Genomic DNA, 18,841 nt, shown 5'->3' with positions numbered 1-18,841 from the left:
TGATACATTGGAGCTTTCGATCGGTAGTGGCGCATGGTAAGCCCCTTTTGAGAATACTCAGCTGCAACTTGGTCGACGACTCGTACTAATGCGAATTCCAGATAACCATAGCACAGGGACATCGGGATACTGTACTATTTGTTTTTCTCCTTAGTTATTTCTTTTTCGTATTTCCCTTACCACATGACGCTATGTGGTGCATCATCCGGTAAAGGGGAGTCATATGGGCAGGTCTCGGACAAAGGGCACTACCCGAGGATACCAGGTGAGGATGTCCCTATTAGACATTTGCGCCTTCATCATAGCTGTATATTAGTCACATAAAGATTTACACTTCTCACTATCATTCCCTCTTATGTTGGGTTTTCATGCTGTCCCTGAACGAGAATACGGTGATGATACAATTGGCACTGCGCTGGCCTGAATGGCTACAACTGCTCTATACTGGACACTAGCTGGTCAAGCTGGTCATCCCCGTGGGATTGTAGCACATCGGCCAGCAGTCGGACTGTCCCATGCAACCTGCGCTTTGCGACTTCATTCTCGAGCTCCCTCGACTTTTTCGCGGCCACGTCCATTACTTTCCATGGGACGCGCGCAAGCCTTGCCACATTCAAACCGTAAGACCGATGAGCAACTCCATCAGCTACCTCATACAAAAACGTGATTTCTTCATCCAAGCCCGACGAAGCTTCGTCTGTATCCTCCATTGCGGACTCGTCCATGACGCGCCCGCTCTTGGTAGCCTCAAAACGCATATGCACGTTCCTTATCCGGCCCTCGAGACTATCAGCAACACGACTTAGACTCTGGTAATGCGTAATGAACAACGTTAGGCACTTGTTTTCTTCAACAACCTGCTGTAGCACAGCCTGTGCGATAGCAGCACCGTCGTGGGTACTGGTGCCACGGCCTAGCTCGTCGAGGATGACGAGGCTCCGCGGCGTTGCGGCGCGCAGGATGTGAGCCGTCTCCGAGACCTCAACCATGAAGGTACTCTCGCCGGCGAACAGGTTGTCACGGGCGCCCATGCGGGTGTGGATGGCGTCGGTGAGGGTGAGTTCGAGGGCGTCGGCCGGGACGAAGGAGCCGACCTGGGCCAGCAGTACGAGGAGGGCGACGGCGCGCACGTAGGAGGACTTGCCACCCATGTTGGGGCCGGTGATGAGCTGGGCCAGGGGGCCCGGCGCTGCTAACGTGGTGGTGAAGGGGATGTAGGATGTGGTCAGTGTCTGTTCGGCGATGGGGTGGCGGCCGTTTTGCACAGATATTGTAGGCGGGGAGTCGGAGGGCAGGAAGGTAGGTTTGGAGTAGCCGGGCAGGGCGGCCACTCTGGACAAGGAGAGCAGGCAGTCCAGCGTCGCTAGGCCCGAGACGGCATCGCGTAGCGGCTGGTAGTCGGCGGCAACGGTGGATAGGAGCTCGGCAAAGGCCGCATCACAAGCAGCAGCCAGCGCTTCCTTGTGTTGGTCGCGTTCCGAAATCAACCGGACGACCTCGGGCGTGTGGAACCGTGACAGCTTCTTCGTTCCGCTGATCTTCATCCACGATGCCGGGACTTTCTTCAAGTCGGTATTGGCCACTTCGATCAGATACTCGATCCCTGCCACGGTGGCGTATTGCACGGGGGTTTTCTTGCCGAGCACTTCGGCTGCTGGCTGGCGATGAGCATCCAGTTCCTGCTCCACCGACGCGATCCCTAGCTTGTGGTCGGTGATGGCGTCCGTCTCCTCGGTCTCCCGGAAGAAGGTGTACTTGTCATCTTTACGCGCCGCCTCGGCGTTGATGCGATCCAGATATGACAGTACCGAGGGTAAGATGGCTGGAAGCGAAGCGATGGCTTTACTGATCGCCGGGGAGGCAAAGTCTGTGGTGGTCCGTTGTTGAGAGTATTGGACGGCGATTTTCTGGAGTGTCTGAAGCACAGCCAATAGCTCTGGTCGAGCGCACTTGCCATAGTAGATGCGAATCAAGCTGCGTTCCAGATCTGTCCTGATGTTCACCAGCAGATTCTGCAGCTGGTCAACTTTAGGCGAGTTCTGGTTGTTGAGCAGTTCCTCTACCGCCGCCACGCGCTCCTCGAGCTGGCCTTGGTCCAATAGGGGTCTACCTAGCCATTTGCGTAGGAGGCGTTTGCCAAACCTGGTGAGAGTCTTGTCCAGGGCCCAGAACAGGCTGCCTTTCTCGGCCTGGTCCGTTTGGTTTCGGTACACCTCGAGGCTCTCCAACGTCGTACCATTGATCAACATGTGAGAGCGAGTGCTGAAGGACTGAAAGTACTTGGTAAGATCAAATATGTGCTCCAAGCCATATTCTTTCAGGTGGTTAATCATAGAAGAAAGGCAGATGGTCACAGGTTCTGGAAGCTTGAGGACCTTGCCGAGTAAAGAGCTGGCGTGCTCGTTATCCTCGCTCTCCTTGAGTTTGTCCGCGTAAAACTGTGTGACGTGCGAGTAGGCTTCTGCGGAAGCCGTCTTCGACTTGGGTAGCTTTTCGACACGACTTCGGTCTCCGAACACATTGGTGCCACTGGACAAGTGCTTCACCAGCTTATCCGTGGCTTTAGTAAGCTCGCCGACAATGAGGAATTCGCATGGGGAGATGTGGAGCAATCGCGTCTCGATCTCACTACGCATGAAGCCATCTTCGAAACTATCGTATATGATGTCGCCAGTAGCGGGCTGGACGGCAATGATACCGACATCGACCTTTTCATCCGTGCCACCACCCTTGGCCTTGGATTCGGTGATGCAAAGTAAGTACCCGCCCGAAGGCGAACTTCCTTGTTCGAGCTCGCCGATCTCATCGACATAGGTCCCCTTGGTGTAGACATTGGTCAACTGTCTCACAAAGGGCGCATTTCTGTTGTCTCCGGCTTTCTTGAGGGCTGCCGTCTCGATCTGCCGGATGACTCCCACTTTGTGCCCAGCGGCCACCAGGCGCTTGGCGTGAACTGGAAGTCGCGGTACGGGTATGCTGGCTGAGGCAAAACGATCAAGATGTGCCTCGGACGGATGCTCATCATAACGCATTTTCCCTGGTATGCAGACGATGCTAAGCTCTTTGGCGGCTATGCGAGCATCTTCACCAAAGAAGCGAAATTTGTAGCCCACTTCCATGATCAAAAGGGTGTCCATGTTCTTCCGCTTGATGGCCAGAAACTGCTCCTCCATGGGGGTGAGCTTGCCCGTCTTTGCCCCCTTTTCCGGCCCTTCGGCGCTGGACGCTGCTCCTCCTCATCTTCTTCGGCATCCTCGGCGTCCTCCGGGCTGGTCTGTTCGTCGTTGGTCTGCCACACCCGTGCCCTCAAGCTATCTGGGCGGCCGAGCTTCTTGACGAATTTGGCATGCAACTCTGCCTTGCGTCTTTTCTCTGCGGCATCATCGCCGTTGTCTTCCGTCTGCAAGCCATTCTGTGAAGCCGATTCATCGTAGATGTAGCGCTCTGTTCGCGCAGTGGAGGGCTTGGCAGTGCTCTTGGAGTCGGACTTGGTGGCCGATGGTGAGGCAGCCTGGGGCGAGGTTGGCTGGGGCGAGGCAGGTGCGGTCGAGGGCTTGGATCGCTTTGTGGGGGTTTCGTTTTCGCCATCGGATGCCGGATCTACGGATCGCTTTTTGGAGCTGCTCCCTTCGGATGCCTGACTGTGCTGGGCTTTCCAGATGGCGTTGAGGCCGTTGACGCTCTTGGGAGTGAAGAAGCTGGTAAGGGCTTGCTGCTTCTTCTCCTTCCCTGCACCCGCCATCTTGTCGCAGTTGGTACTGACTAGACCGCCGGCAAATGCAAGTCGGTCAGAAAGAGGCCGAGGGGGGTGTACTTGGAAATGAGAGGCGAGACTTTGATGATGGTATCGGATTGGCTCGACCTCAGTGAAGTACGTCGTGACGTGAGTGACGTGAGTGACGTCGGGGGAGCGCGACCTGCTTAACGCGCTTTCCAACGATTGAAGACGCGTAAGGCGAAACGGTTAAGTCATTACCTAACAAAGGATGTAGTTTCGGTAGGTTAGGTAGGCAGGTAAGTGGGTCTGGGGGCCAATACTACTACCTACTGTACCTGTACATACCGCCAAACGGGTACGTACCTGAGAGGGCTGGCAGGCTGGAGGGCACCTACATAAGACGTGCTAACCTAAGACCGGGTTAGCCGGTACCTGAACAGTGCCTGCGTGTCGATTAACCCGCTAACCTAATTCTGTACCGATGGATCGATCAGTGGATGGAGATCAGATCATCAGCCTGCTTGCCGCGCGCTGTGCCTTCAAACTCCAAGACAAGACGCCTTGCGGAATGGCGTTTCCGCCCCGGAGCATTGGGAGATGGCAGCCATTGCCCTTCTCTCTGTCCCTGGCCAATTGTTCATCACCTTCGCCATGCAGAGCCGTCTGTGTTTGTCTTGCCAAGAGCGACGACACCCTCTTTATACGGCGAGCCAGGTGCCTGCTTTACCCAGCATTGCCCCCGGCGTTATTGGGCGGCCTATCGTGAAACACTTGGCAGCTGGCAATAGATTGCTTCCCGGAAGTCCTTGTCGGCACCTCGGTACCGCCATGCAGTCAGCAGTCTTGCTCCAACGGGCTCATGGCTGTTCTGGGCAGTCCTCCGTGGAGCAAACCTCCACCGCCGTGCCCAGCTCACTGACGATCGCCTGGTGAGCCAGCCAAGAGAAGCCCTTCATCTACACGCAATCAACGCTCAAGCCACCGTACTATCGCAAGGGTATTTAGCCGCCGGAAAATCATTGACATAGTCCATCAGTCAGCATGCAGCTGCGGTTCCTCTAGCTTGGCAGACTGCAACTGTGTAGCTTGGCTCCCCAATCACCTAACCTACATCCCACAATTGCAATCTATACCCCACAAATGCCGGCAGTCGTACGCCGCAGGATCGCCATGGGAATTGCCCTTCGTGTGAGCTCCCGGAAGCTCCAGCATGCATCATTATTAGGGATAGTGGCATGAGGCTGGCATGGCGAGGGGTGTGTAGGCCTCGATAGGGGTCCCCGGGGATATAAGAAGCCTCATGATCGCCAGTGGCCTGAATAAGAAATGATTCTCACCAGACACGCCCTTCAAGAATCTGTTAGTCTTCGCCATCACTCATCATGGTCTCCTTCACTGCTCTCGCGCTCGCCGCCACGGCCATCACTGGCGTCCTCTCCTCCCCCTTGAGCTCATCAAGAAAGCCGGCACCCCCTCAAGCACCGGAACCCACAACGGCTTCTACTACAGCTTCTGGACCGACGGCGGAGGCAATGTCAACTACGTGAGTAATGCCCCGGGGAAACGACTTGGCCTGCAACCAAGGCTGATAACCCATGCCCGAACAGCAAAACACGGCTGCTGGCTCTTACAACGTGAACTGGCAAAACTGCAACAACTTTGTCGGCGGAAAGGGTTGGAACCCCGGATCTGCCCGCACCATCAGCTACAACAGCACCTGGAACAACTTCGGCGTCAACAGCTACCTGGCCGTCTACGGTTGGACCCGCAACCCGCTCGTCGAGTACTACGTCGTCGAGGCCTACGGTTCCTACAACCCCGCCTCGGGGGCCCAGAAGAAGGGCACCGTCACCGACGACGGCGGCACCTACGACATCTACCAAACCACCCGTGTCAACCAACCATCCATCGAGGGCACCTCGACCTTCCCGCAGTTCTGGTCCGTTCGTACCCAGAAGCGTACCAGCGGCACTGTCAACGTCAAGAAGCACTTTGACGCTTGGACATCCTCTGGTCTACGGCTCGGCAGCCACGACTACCAGATTGTTGCTACTGAGGGATACCAGAGCAGTGGCTCTGCCTCTGTTACTGTCCAGCAATCGTAGAGTTCTGGGCAGGGTTGGTGACTAGCGACAACACCGCCTGAATGCACTAGGATGGACTACGCCAAGGGGTTTCATGCTCCGACCCGACCCGCCAGCCCAGAGTTGTTGTCTGCAGGCCCTGTTCGTTTCGTGGGCTTTCAGTAGGCACAAAAGTAACTGTCTCGAATCTCGGGGGCTGTTCTTTGTCCCACATCTTCTCATTCATTCTTGGCCTAGTGCTGATGTACATATCTTGTTCATTGGAAGTACCTTACCTACATGACGATACTGGTACAAATTTCAGTCATCAGTCTAGCTAGCATGGCCACAACTGATGCCCTAGCATATACAGGAGATATGTGTAGTCATACGTGAACGCAGCATGCATCGTGACAGCAAACAGTATATTATTTCGATGCCGACAAGCGCCTAGCAGAGGAACATCTTGGCAGCATTACCTAGAGAAGCCAAACCCCACGCAATTCCCAGGTTCTGCGCAAATGGTCATATTTGACATTTTCCAGCCCCTGTAGGCAGTACAACACCTTCGATAATCATACCATCCCCCTCATATTTCGTAAAATCCAGTAGGCTGGGTTCTATAGTACGGTGTCGCCAGCACCATTGTATGCGATCTTATTCGGACTTCCTTTTGGGTCGTGTACCATGCCTGGCGTGGCAAGCTCGATCAGTCGACGACGCACTATATCCGCGCCTTGCAGGTTCTCGCGCGAAATAAGGTATGTTGCCAGACCGGCTACGTGCGGAGAAGCTACCAGCAGCCAAGAAAGCTTGTCAGTTTCACCATCCTATTCATACAGGAGAGTAGCCTGATATGGTACGACATCGGAACCAATATAACGCGATGGATGGACAGAGGGGATGGGAAAACTAAAGCTCTATGGAAAGGGGACCACGTATAAAACTCACCCATACTAGTCCCACTCAGTGTGGCGTATGCGCGACCGGCGGCGTCGGGCCACGCGCTCGTGATGTCGACGCCCGGCGCGAATACGTCGACGCAGGCGCCCCAGTTGCTCCAACCGGCCCGCCCGTCGGACTTGTCGATGGCGGCGACGGTGGTGGCGTTGGCCCCGCGCGCGGGCGAGTACCCGCACGCATCAGCGCCGTAGTTTCTGGCGGCCACCACCACCGTCATCCCCTGCGCGTAGGCCCGCTGCACCATGTCGTCGAGCGGCTGGTACGTTGAGCCCCCGATCGACATGTTGATGACGGAGCGCTTGATCATGCCCAGGGCGGTGGCGTTGCCGCAGGCTAAGATGTGCCGTTAGTCTTCTCCGAACCGGTCAAATATTGCGAGGATGAAAAATGGAAAAGAAGGAGATCCGGAAGGGTTCCGTACCCCAATCTATGGCTGCCATAACTCCAGACCACGTCCCTGCCGAGTTTTTGTCGAGGCACTTTACCGCCACCGGAATGGTGGTGTTGTCGACTCCCACCGTGTTGCCAGCCGCCGTGGCTGCCGCATGGGTTCCATGACCGTTATCGTCATCATCCTGTGCTGTGTTAGCCTGCCTGCCTAGCACCCGTGCTATGACGCAGCCTCTGTTCCGCCGACGTACCGGAGCGCCGTCGATGAAGGTCTTGCCCCAGATGGCGCGGCCGCCGAATTCCTGGTGTTTCAGCTGGATACCGGTGTCGAGAACGTACAGCCGCGTCTTGGGTGACGGCGTCTTGAGGTATCCGATCATCCCGGGCATGCGGTGGGAGATCCGGGCGAGGCCCCACGGCGGAGGGGAAGCAGCATTTGAGTTGCCGCTGTCATCTCGGGCTGCGGGCTTCTTGATGGCCGCCTGAGCGGTGACCTTGCCGTCCTGGGCAATGTATGCAACCTATAAAAGTATAGTGTTAACTTCAAGAAGCATGTAGGTCTCTCGAAAGCCACACATATGGGTGGGCAAGTACTCACGTTGGGATGCTTCCTGATTGTTTCCAGTAGTGCCTTGTCGCACTCGATGTGAAAAGCGTGTAGTCCGTTGATGTTCTCAAAAGTCTTGCGCAGGCCTCGAAGGGGGCCGAGAAGCGGCGTGGACAGCGTGCGCAGCGAGTTGTAGTAGTCAGTTGCTGCTGGCGGCGCGAGGCCCTGTTTCAGGACCACGATCCAGTTGTTGTCGACAGCGTCTTTGGCGTTGCGGCTCAGGAGAGGGGCCTGGCTGAGAACACAGAGTGGCCAGAGGCACAAGGCCATCAGTTGGATGAGCATCATCTTGTTCTCCGGCAGGGAAGCGATGAAGAAGCGGTGCGCCGAATCGCGACGTAGATGAAGAGCAGGCTTCTGAAATAGGAAGTTTTTGTTTATTTGTTTAGGCTGCAGGCGCACCTGAGCGGATCTCTGTGGCATATTCTCTAAAGAGTGTATCCGTTTTGGCGAAGGCCATGTACAAGTGTGCCTGGCAATATGTATGTAGTGTTTGCAGAAAAAAAGGGGAGGGAGGTGGGAATTTATATTTGTATTTGCATCATCAGTGAGAAATGTTTGCACTTCTTCGTGTGAGAAGAATGGCGAGCCAGCGGCTTGTCGTCTATGCCAATTCCCATTCCTACTCTTCCCACCCCTATTTGTGCATAGGGCATCGATAGCATTAGCAGTATGTCCGGCGTCACCGTCGGTTACTAGTATGACTATTATGTAGATATAAGATATATTGGAGATCGGTCGACATTGGCCCCAATTGGTCCCCAGAGTGTCTTCCCAATCTCGGGCGCACTCGCATAGTCTTTCCTCTTCGGCTTCGCCCACCAATGTAATGCTCAAAGTCACCTTCCTCATTTGAGGCGCTTCCATGCTTTGCTCATCCCCAAAGGCCAAGAGGAGGTTTGGCGTCCTGTAGGTGGAAGCGCCAAGTGCGCTGAGCAACCCCTTTTTATCGACGCGTCTTACCACCAGGGTTGGCGCCACCAAGACCTACCAAAACAGCTGAATAGGGGGTAAATTGTACAGTCTGTCTTGGACGTAATAGGTACACGGTGTTTTCAATCAGCCGGCTGGGGCGCGGAAAGGTCGTTTGTTTGCCATCTCGAAGCTCGCGATCCGGATTCTGCTGTCCAATATTTTCAATGTTGAGCTTGGTTCGATGCCTGAAAGTAAACAAACACCTCAGCTTCGGCGATACACTTCGCAAGAAAAACACCAAAATTACACACTGCGCGCATAACAAATCTCACAAGTTATCCTTGGCTTCCTTCCAATTCTTACCGCAGTGGGAAACTGTTGAAAAGAGGCCGATGGCGTTCTGTATGTCACAGTGGCTTCATGGTGTAACTGGATGGACTTGCTCGAGTCACTGCTATTGGTTCTTGGGCTGCGGCGGCAGCCCCGTCTCGGTCTCAACGGACCACGATGTGAGATTGCATTATTGCTTTTCAGCAGCTGAGAGTGAATCTAGCTATGCACAAACAAGGGGATAGTTAGGTAGGCGACGGTGGCATACGTTAGTAGTATACCCAAAGTACAGTGACAACAGTCCCGTGATAGCCACTGACACGAACAGCATGACGCCAAGTTAGGTAATCTGTCGTACATACGCTACGGGGCTTGGCCTCAGGGTCTCAAACCGGACTCGCACAGAGAAACTGGACCCGTACAGAGGCCATGTCTTATACATACGCATGTCTCTCGGAGTTCAATACTTAAAGCGCACGACAAGGGTATGGGGGGCTGTGTTTCTCCAAGAAGACTAAGCCGGAGGCAACGGGAAGTCAGCATACAGGATGTGACCAGATACCAACTCACCGATCAGTGCTAGACGTGAGTCGTCCAACACTGACTCGCTGGGTGCATCTGGTATGTTACCACATGCACGCCGAGGTGGACAAAGTCATAAACAACCGAATAAGCAGACCGTATAGCCCATCGACGGCCCTTCTTCATGACTAACATGCATGGGTAGATGGACCAAGACACTGGGTTGAAGGGGCTGGGGTTTTCACCTAGCGGAATAGGCCAAGAAGAGTTCTATTGGGTAAGGCGGAGAGTGGTTGGCTGTGAACGAATCAGACCTGCCAGGAGCGCCGGCGGTGATGGTCACGCACCGGCCTTTCGTCCTGTTGCATTCCTGCCCGAATGGAGCTTGCGGGCAGAAGGCCATTTCGGGGTTGACATCAGTCCAGGGCAGGAGGAGCTGGCGGTGGAGTGGGGGGAAATGGCGCATATCAACATTTCATCTGAGAAGAGGACCGATCCGTGTCGCCTAGGCCGGCTCCTAGAACTCAAACTCCAAGAGGTGTTTCCTGTGTGAGATGCTACCAGCTTGTCTTCGATCCACTGTCAAACAGATCAATCACACGGGGAGAGGCGCGCACAGTCGACCGGCTTTCCTGAACGGGCAACTAACTCCCTGTCTGCTTGGCCCTGCAGCAGGAAAATCCGGGGCTCGCTCCGTAGCTGTCAACATGAACGAACCATGGCCGGCCGCACTTGCGACCTCCGCACGCCGATCATGGTCATCTTCGGATCCCAGAGGGCCTCGTGGCCGTCACTTCTTACTTTACCCGCCATTGTCCATTGCTGTACACTTGTCCCCGTGTTTGCGGGATTTTGCCATTGTTACGACGTTGCGGCACCTCCGTTGCACGAGACGACCGCCGGAAAGAGGGAGATTGAGAAGGAGAAGGGGGGGGGGACACTGCGCCATGAGGAGGACAGCAGCAGCAGCAACAACAACAACACAACTACTGCCTGCGGCTAACCCCGTAAAACCGTGGTTACTCATCGTCTCACGCCATACCACCGACGCATCGCGCGTTGACCCTTTCGTCCCCTCGTCCCCTCGTCCCCTCGTCCCCTCGTCCCCTCTGCCAAGCCTGTAGACCAAGACAGAAGTCAAGATGTCCAAGGCAGTCTTGCCACCCCGAATGCTCTTATGCGCCTTGCCGGTCGTCGTACCTAAGCAGCTGGCATGCTTTCCCAAACGTCTCACCGAGCTTGGGAGGCAGCCACTTGTCGAGCAGGCCGACCTCCGGGTGCCCAATGACGGGGATATAAAGTTCGGGCCAAGCAGCCAAGCAAAGGCCAAGTGCCATCGCGCGTCCTGCCGACAGTGGTCCCCCTCATCCCACAAAGCTCAAGCTCGCCCCCAAGCCCCCAAGCCTCCCTCCAAGCCTAGCAAGCCTAGCAAGCCTCCAGCGTAGGTTCCCGGGTAGGTGCTTAATTGCCCCATAAAGCTTGTTTGCCTCCGGGATATATAAGGGTGGCGATTGCGCAACTCTCTTTTTCCCTTTTCCATTCCGGTCTACGGTACACCACTGCCGCTGTAGAATGCCTCTCTCCGACACTTGCATGCCCTCACCTTCGGTCTCCACCATTCCTAGCGCAGGCAGGCGTGGCGACGACCCGTTCACCCCAACTACGACTCTGCCGTATCCGGACCGCCAGGCTTACCGTCCCACCCGGAGACCCAGCAACTCCAGTTCGATCTCGTCGGCATCCTCGTCCTCGTCCTCGTCCTCGTTTTCGCCTGGCTCCTGGAAGTGCCCTCGCAGCATATGCGCCATGAGCCCGGCCAGCGAGGCCTACTCACCTCCTTCGCCCCCCTCTGTGTCCCCAGTCACGGCACACCGTACCAAGCGCACCATCAGCCCGGGTGTCTACATCTCTAAGGGAGAGGGCCACTCCGTTCGACACTCTTGGATCATCGACGGCCGCCTCGTCGAGTTCCCTTTCGCCGCCGCCACACACGTCCGCGATACGTACGGCCACAAGACCCCCGGGCTGGGCGCGAGGCCTGTCCCTGTCGGCAGCGTTGACGGCGGACACTCTGTCTAACCGAGGCCAAGGCGCTCTTGATGCCGCCGAGTCTCGCAGCGAGAGGCGATTTCTTCTTATTCTTCTTCTCCAGGTAGGTGGTCTCGCAGTGATTACGTGTGGCTTTCTTCCCGGCCAGTAAATGGTACCTTCTCCTCCAGGTCACAGGACGTATTTTATGAGTCTCATATCTACGCTTCCCACTCTTGATGCTCCTGGTCGAGTCTGTGAACCTCCAATTGATATTGTCTTGAAGCCATGATTGGTTCATTTTGCTCACTGCTACACTTTTAGATCATCGATGACTTATGGTGGTAGTTAGTCTTGCTGGATTCCGGACGACGACCGACTCTCTCTTTTGCACGGCACTTTTGCATATATAGGTACATTATACTGGGATTCCCCGGATGCAAATTCTGCCTGTCATCATTCATGACGAGAACTTGCCATGGGGTGCATTTCTAGCAGCCGTCAATACAATGTCTCCATGCATGTCCGTATGTGTTGTATCTGTGTGTGTTCCATTGTGCGTGTTGCTCCACGAGCAGTCCGAGTAGAGTTCTCCGTGTATCAATCATTGTCTGAAGGACCGAACATATACACCGCTGAGACGGGAGGTCTCAGTTTTTATGTACAATTGGATGTACGTGCATGCGCTGCTTCTGTTCAGCATGCATCATTGATGTGGGTGGGATTGACCCCTGGAACGGTAGTGGTGGGGGTAGCAGTAGCAGCAGCAGCAGTAGTGGACTGTTTTGGCGAACCGTTTTAGTGGATTGCTGCCTGTGGCTGCATGAATTTGCAATGTCCATGCCGCTGCAGAAGGGCGTTTTGGCGAATGCTACGTCACTCGACACGCCAAGCCATCATCCGTCGTCGGTCAAAACATTCGAATCATACATCTCCATCACCAACCCCCGTCCCCTAAACTTCTGCATCGCATCCAGAGCCCAAGAGCCACGAGGAGGAGAGCAAGCTTTTAGAAACCTCCCGACATCCTGCACCTCGAGCTTCGCATCGCCATCGGACACCGGCTCCTTGATTTGCTCCGATCATGGATGCCTGGGCAAAGTCCAACAAGACTACATGCAACGACAATGAAGCTGTAGTCCCGGGGAACAAGGACATTCAAGTCCAGCTCATCATCTCCTTATCCCTGGGCGTCGCGGCGTTCCTTGCCTTCTGTGTATGTCCTGCCCTGGTTCTACTTACTTTTCGACTAGTATGCTATACCCGGATCTCATCTCTGTCTGACCTTTCCCAACCAAACAGTTCTTTCGACCGCGATGGCCTTCCTTATACGCCGCGCGAAAGCGACACAACGATCCGAAAATCGCTCTTCCCGCCCTTCCCGACACCTTCTTCGGATGGGTTCCGGCTTTGTACCGAGTCACCGACGAGCAGGTGCTGGCCTCGGCTGGCCTTGACGCTTACGTCTTCCTCTCCTTCTTCAAAATGTCGATGCGCCTGTTCTCGGTCATGTTCTTCTTCGCCGCCGTTGTGCTCTGGCCTATCAACATCACCTTTGGCGCCATCGCCCCGGTCCCTGGTGACGGCAACGACGACTCTAACAAGACTTCATTTTCTTACAATTTCAACAGCAACGCTTACAATCCTTTCACCGCGGTCGACGATGGGGATAACAGTGACTTCGGGTCACAGACCGAGTCCAACTATCTGTGGGCCTATCTCGCCTTTACCTGGTTCTTCTCTTTTCTGGTCGTATACTACCTCAACTCGGAGACGTTTAAAATCATCAAGGTCAGGCAGGAATACCTCGGCACCCAGAGGACCATAACAGACCGCACCTTCCGCCTAACTGGCATCCCCAAGGATCTTCGCACAGAAGAGAAGATCAAAGACTTTGTCGAAGGCCTTGAGATCGGGCATGTCAAGTCGGTGACGTTGTGTCGCGACTGGGCCGAGATTGACGGTTTGATGGCCGACCGCAAGGCCGTCTTGCGTAAGCTAGAGGAGGCCTGGTCCGTTCATCTGTCCAAGAAGCCAACAGCCGCGGAGCCTCGGCTCAGGACACCAGGACAAGGCAATGGCGACGCTGTCAATGGTGAAGCTACCAACGGTGATGCTGATGTGGACCAGGAAACTGTCCGGGAGGAAAGCCGGTTGCTGGCCAACGAGAGCCTTCGCAATCTAATGAGCGAAAGACCACGGCCGACCACTCGCATCCGGTTTGGTTTCTTTAAGATGCGAAGCCGCCAGACAGATGCAATCGACTACTTCGAGGAAAAGCTTCGCCGCCTGGATGCCAAAATTGTGGCCGCCAGGAAGAAGGAGTACGAGCCTCAGGCCACCGCCTTTGTTACGATGGACTCTATCGCGGCTAGCCAGATGGCTATACAAGCACTGGTCGACCCGCGCCCGGGCGAGCTCCTTTCGAAACCAGCCCCCCAGCCCGTCGGATGTAGTCTGGCGCAATACGTACGCGTCCCGCGTAAAGAGACGAACCCAGTCGTGGCTCATCACCATTTTCATCACTCTGCTCACCTTGGTTTGGGTGATTCCAGTCATTTTCCTGGCCAGTCTTGTCAGCATCTGCACCATCGAGAAAGTAGCGCCGGGGCTGGCTGAAGTACTCAACAACCACGAACTCATCAAGGCCCTTGTCCGAACCGCCTTGCCTGTAACGGTGGTGTCCTTGCTCAACATAGCTGTGCCATACTTGTACGACTATCTCAGTAATCTGCAGGGTACGATTTCGCAAGGCGACGTGGAGCTCTCGGTGGTTTCGAAGAACTTCTTCTTCACCTTCTTCAACGTGTTCTTGGTCTTCACCATCACTGGATCGGCCTCTACTTTCTGGTCCTCCCTTAGGAATGCCGTCGGCCAGGATGCTGGGACCATTGCCAGAAATCTGGCCACCTCTATCGCTAGCATGATCGATTTCTACATCAGCTTCATTATGCTGCAGAGTTTCGGTCTGATGCCCTTTAGGCTCCTACAGTTCGGCAGTGTCACCCTCTATCCTATTTACCGGATGGGTGCCAAGACACCACGCGACTTTGCCGAACTGGTCCAGCCGACCTTGTTCAACTATGGCTTCTATTTGCCCACTGCGCTGCTGGTTTTCATTTTGTGTGTGGTCTACAGCATTATGCCCCGGTCGTACCTCGTACTGCTGGTTGGTGTCTGTTATTTCACCCTGGGTTACTACGCCTACAAGTACCAACTCCTATATGCTATGGACCAGCCTCAACATGCCACCGGTGGCGCTTGGCGTATCATCTCGTCACGCATCATTATAGGCATGCTGTTTTTCCAGGTTGTCATGCTCGGTACCTTGTCACTTCGGAAGGCCTTCATCCAGGCTGGGCTGGTGGCTCCGCTACTGATCTTGACCATATGGTACAGCGTTTACTTCAACCGGCGCTTCAAGCCCCTGACAGTGTTCGTGGCTCTCCGTAGCTTGAAACGCGATTCCGATCCAGGAACACAGAGTAGCCCCGATCATGATGCCCGGCAAGCTTCAATGCCTACCGGGCTCGCCCGACGGATGAGCACAATCGATGAGGATAAGGAGAAGGGCTTGCGGTTCGTCAACCCCAGCATGACGGCTCCCCTCGAGCAGCCATGGGTCTATCAGGACCCACCGCCGCCGTTGTCGCCGGACGAATCGGCCGTTGCGTTCATGGACGATCTTATCGATGTGGACGAAGGGGTGGACGATGTGGGCAGGAGGACGCCACCGAGTGAGGTGAATGGGAGAAATAGCGGGATTAACAGCGGGTCGAGTTCCTTCAGCTTCGGAGATACCCACGTCTGGCGCGACAACGGCGGCGACAACGTGTAATGCTTTCCTTTTTGATGCTTTGCTCCTGGTGTTTTAGATATCCTCATGTCGCGGGCGGTAGATTGATACCATTCACTGTTAGATTACACACGAAGAACGAATTGATACATGATGACTATACGTCGCTAAATTTTCGTCGTTACTATGCACATTAGGAGTGCGTCGCCGATCTGGGCCATTCGCTTGATCGGGCGCGGGAGGCTCTTGCCATTCAAGGCCACATTCCGTCGAACATGAACAACCAATCGTCCCAATACTTCTCATAGTTACCGGTCAGCCAGCTGAGGCCGTCGCCCGATCCGCCGACTCTCCAGGCCCTTGTGTGCACGTCGTTGGTCCGAAGGTGGCGCTTCAGCGCGACGTTGATGCTGAAGCTACTCGGGCTGACGCCGACAAAGTAGTCGGACTCGAGGAGGACGACGAAGTCTACGAGGGCTTGCTGGTCCCAGCTCAGACTCGTCAACGCTTCGAGGTCCTTGCCCTGCAGCAGGGACGCCTTGGTCCGCACCGTCATCTGGAGCCGCGAGGCGGCGGCGGCGGCGAACTTGGAAGCCTCGGTCTGGTTGCCCGTGGCGAGGTAGGCCACGGTCTCGCGATACCCCAGCGACTCGGCCACCGCCAAGTATCCGCCGACCTGCGAGTCGTACGAGGGCCAATTCTCCAACGCGTCGCTCTCCGTCCGTAGGTGGATGCCGAGGAACCTCTTCTTGTTCTTCTTGCTCGTAGCAACGGCCTTCGCCTCGCGCCGGACCGCCTCAGCGACCCGCTCGCCGAGCGCCATCACGTCCTCGCGTACCTTGAGCAGGCCCCCGAACGTGGCGAGGAACTCGGGCCCGTCGGCGCGCGCAATCCAGTCCCACACGACGCCCCATGCCAGCCGGACGACACGCGGGTTCTCGCGGCGCGCAGGCCCCAGTCCGCGCTCGATGGCCGACTCGTTCAGCCACTTGCGGAATCGAGGGCCGAAGCGGTGGGCATGCCGGTTCTGATCGCGCCGGTCGCACCCGCCGCGCGCTCCGAAGTCCTTGGGGCGAATCTCCTCGTACAACTTTTGCGACTTGGCCTTTGCGCCGGCGCCCGTCGCGCCATCATCTCGCGCCGCCAGGCCATCATCGCCCATACTACTGCTACCACCAGTCTGCGCTGTGGCCGGCCGGCCGCGCCGCGGCACGTCTTCGAGGGTCTCGTAGAGCTCGATCTGCGGGCAGGCGGCGCCTAAGGCCATGCGGAAGTGCACCTCGTCGAACATGTAGCCGAGGGGCTGGAATCCGGCGCGGAGGCCGGCGAGGTTTGTGGGCGAGCGCGTTGCGATGCGCGGCATGACGAGGCCCGACGCGCCGGCCTCGATGGCGTAGCGGATGCAGGTCAGGATGTAGTTGCGGATATTGCCGGGCCCGCCGCTGTTGTTGTCGCACAGGAAGACGAGGCCCGGGACGAGGGCATTGGCCGCGGCCGCCTGCTCGTCGCAGAGGCGCTTGAGCGGCCATGCGACAAAAGGGGCGCGCGGCGACGAGAGATCGAGACGGCCGCCACGCAAACCGCCGAAGCCGCTCTTGTGCTTGTGATAAGGGGGCGGCGGCCGGATATCAAAGCTTACGGTGTCCCCGGCATTGATGCGGACGACCGGCTGTTGGGTTGAGGGCGGGGGCCAGGTGATCGGGGGACGCCAGAGTAGGTAGAGAAGTGGGAGGATGATCAGACAAGTGGGAAAGATGGCGGAGCGGTGATGGAGGAGCGCCATGCCTGGAGATCGAGCGCCTGGCTGCCTAGCTAGCTTCAGTCCCCGGAGATGGATCGCATTCTGAAGCAGAGCAAATCTTGGGTGCCGGTAGAAGCACGCGATCAGGGTATCATGAAAAGCACGAGTAGTCTGCGGCTTGTTCACTTGTCTTCATTGTTGGTTATTACTACCTCTGTAAGGCGGCCGAATGATGCTGGGCGAAAAATTGCCATGTTTGCCATTCTTCCGGGGGAGTGTGCAACGCTCGCGTCTTCGTTTTGGTTGATGACGGGCAGGGGTTGTTGCTGCTTTCCAGCCAACCGCGGAAAGACTTGGCTGGATTTCGTGGACCACGAAGGCGGTGGTATTCCTGTATGTTCTTTCCCCCGGCTACCTATCGCCTGAGGGCCTCCCCCGAAGATGCGTAATGGTGTCTTGCATGCAGCATGGCTCGTCGTTGGTGTGGCATCGATGCCATTCACTCCAGGAGGTGCGTGCGTGCATCAGATGGTCCGGAGCGAGTGTGCAAGGAAGGGCTGGCAGGCTTCGTCGGACAACTGGAGGCTCAAGTAGCGTCTAGTGCCTCGGCCAGCGGGATTGATAAGACATTACTGACCACTAATTTGGTGAGATCGACAGTATCGACACTTTAGCGCGCTGTTAGCTAGCAAGTCTTGCAAGTGGACTGACTGTACTGGCTGGTAGGAATGGGTGAAGGAAGTACTGTCTGTACTTACTTTGGGAAAGTAGGTAGGTGCAAGCCGAGCCGAGGACTCTTGTCTGAGCTGTCGGATCAACAATCAACAATGGCAGCCGAGATGAAAGAGTTGATGATCATGGCTTGGGCGAGTGAGCGTCGTGGCCACTACCGAGACTATCCATGCCATCTTCAGATCTTGTCTGCAAGGCGGCCGTTCATGTTCATGCCACGACCCGCTCCCTACACGACGCTACGGGCAGCCTGGCAAGATCAATCGGACAATCAGACAATTCCTGAAATCCCTGCTATTCACCCACCCCACTACCAAAGTAGGTAGGTACCTACTAATACCTAGCAGCCGACACAACGACACAAGTGAAGCGGATGTTCCTCGGCTCCTGTGCCGGCTCCGACTTTGCGGCCTGACTGACTGGACTGCTTGCAGCCCGAGAGGGAAGATGGGTTTTTAGCGAGCTCAGCTAGGAGGGGTCCCCCACTTCCACTTCCACTTCCACTTGCCAGCTTGGCTCCTTGGCTCCTTCCTCATGGATGCCATGGATGCCATGGATGCCATGGATGGCTTCCGATACGCCCTTCGACAGCTGTCGTACTGGTTACAGGCTTTTCCAAGGGGCGTCGGCGGGGCGTTCAGCTATTGACCACATTTCCTGCCGCATCTGATGTTTCCAAGTCACAGGTCACACAACATCGAAAGCAGGTACACACTTACACGAACGGTGGGGACCTACCTATTGCACATACAGTCTCGTGTCACGCATTCCAGGGCGAGGCCGGGGTCGAGGTCGAGGTCGAGGTCGAGGTCGAGGTCGAGGTCGAGGTCGAGGTCCAGGTCGAGATGCAGCCCGTTCAGCTAGTCCAGCCAGTCGAGTCCAGTGGTTCAATGTTGGGGAGCTGGGCAGCCAGCACAATACAAGCAATGCCATACTAACGTTTTGGTCATGCAAGTACCGCTCCTCTAGCCACTACGCAATTAGAGTTTAATTAGCTTCCGCAAGGTCGGGAGCCACGAACCTCCATCATTCATGG

At 56.0% G+C, this 18,841-nt stretch overlaps 8 protein-coding genes across 8 annotated transcripts; 4 read left to right on the top strand and 4 right to left on the bottom strand.

Annotated features, from left to right (window-relative positions):
• Window positions 1–428: 428 nt before the first annotated feature.
• On the bottom strand, window positions 429–3,742 carry PG986_007103 (MutS domain V; the record flags this gene model as incomplete). Its single annotated transcript, XM_066843325.1, has 2 exons — window positions 429–3,167; window positions 3,221–3,742. The coding sequence occupies 2 exons, from the start codon at window positions 3,740–3,742 to the stop codon at window positions 429–431; spliced, it is 3,261 nt and encodes a 1,086-aa protein (XP_066699437.1).
• Window positions 3,743–4,888: 1,146 nt separating this feature from the next.
• On the top strand, window positions 4,889–5,823 carry PG986_007102 (Endo-1-4-beta-xylanase A; the record flags this gene model as incomplete). Its single annotated transcript, XM_066843324.1, has 3 exons — window positions 4,889–4,906; window positions 5,073–5,261; window positions 5,326–5,823. The coding sequence occupies 3 exons, from the start codon at window positions 4,889–4,891 to the stop codon at window positions 5,821–5,823; spliced, it is 705 nt and encodes a 234-aa protein (XP_066699436.1).
• A 578-nt stretch (window positions 5,824–6,401) lies between these two features.
• Window positions 6,402–8,098, bottom strand: PG986_007101 (serine protease; the record flags this gene model as incomplete). The annotated part of the gene is made up of 5 exons (XM_066843323.1): window positions 6,402–6,574; window positions 6,733–7,077; window positions 7,166–7,319; window positions 7,386–7,655; window positions 7,709–8,098. Coding segments are annotated over 5 exons (1,332 nt in total), but the record flags the coding sequence as incomplete, so codon positions are not given.
• A 2,128-nt stretch (window positions 8,099–10,226) lies between these two features.
• Window positions 10,227–10,511, top strand: PG986_007100 (uncharacterized protein; the record flags this gene model as incomplete). Its single annotated transcript, XM_066843322.1, has 1 exon — window positions 10,227–10,511. The coding sequence occupies one exon, from the start codon at window positions 10,227–10,229 to the stop codon at window positions 10,509–10,511; it is 285 nt and encodes a 94-aa protein (XP_066699434.1).
• A 569-nt stretch (window positions 10,512–11,080) lies between these two features.
• PG986_007099 (uncharacterized protein) lies at window positions 11,081–11,587 on the top strand (the record flags this gene model as incomplete). Its single annotated transcript, XM_066843321.1, has 1 exon — window positions 11,081–11,587. One exon carries the CDS (start codon window positions 11,081–11,083, stop codon window positions 11,585–11,587), a length of 507 nt encoding a protein of 168 aa, XP_066699433.1.
• A 1,033-nt stretch (window positions 11,588–12,620) lies between these two features.
• Window positions 12,621–15,374, top strand: PG986_007098 (uncharacterized protein; the record flags this gene model as incomplete). The annotated part of the gene is made up of 3 exons (XM_066843320.1): window positions 12,621–12,752; window positions 12,839–14,005; window positions 14,037–15,374. The coding sequence occupies 3 exons, from the start codon at window positions 12,621–12,623 to the stop codon at window positions 15,372–15,374; spliced, it is 2,637 nt and encodes an 878-aa protein (XP_066699432.1).
• Window positions 15,375–15,585: 211 nt separating this feature from the next.
• Window positions 15,586–17,115, bottom strand: PG986_007097 (uncharacterized protein; the record flags this gene model as incomplete). The annotated part of the gene is made up of 1 exon (XM_066843319.1): window positions 15,586–17,115. One exon carries the CDS (start codon window positions 17,113–17,115, stop codon window positions 15,586–15,588), a length of 1,530 nt encoding a protein of 509 aa, XP_066699431.1.
• Window positions 17,116–18,273: 1,158 nt separating this feature from the next.
• Window positions 18,274–18,832, bottom strand: PG986_007096 (uncharacterized protein; the record flags this gene model as incomplete). Its single annotated transcript, XM_066843318.1, has 3 exons — window positions 18,274–18,404; window positions 18,557–18,665; window positions 18,827–18,832. The coding sequence occupies 3 exons, from the start codon at window positions 18,830–18,832 to the stop codon at window positions 18,274–18,276; spliced, it is 246 nt and encodes an 81-aa protein (XP_066699430.1).
• Window positions 18,833–18,841: the final 9 nt, after the last annotated feature.

This window comes from Apiospora aurea (assembly GCF_038362705.1).
Source record: "Apiospora aurea strain CBS 24483 chromosome Unknown utg000005l_segment0_segment0, whole genome shotgun sequence".
NCBI lineage: Eukaryota > Fungi > Ascomycota > Sordariomycetes > Amphisphaeriales > Apiosporaceae > Apiospora > Apiospora aurea.
This window is presented reverse-complemented; position numbering and strand designations above follow the sequence as displayed.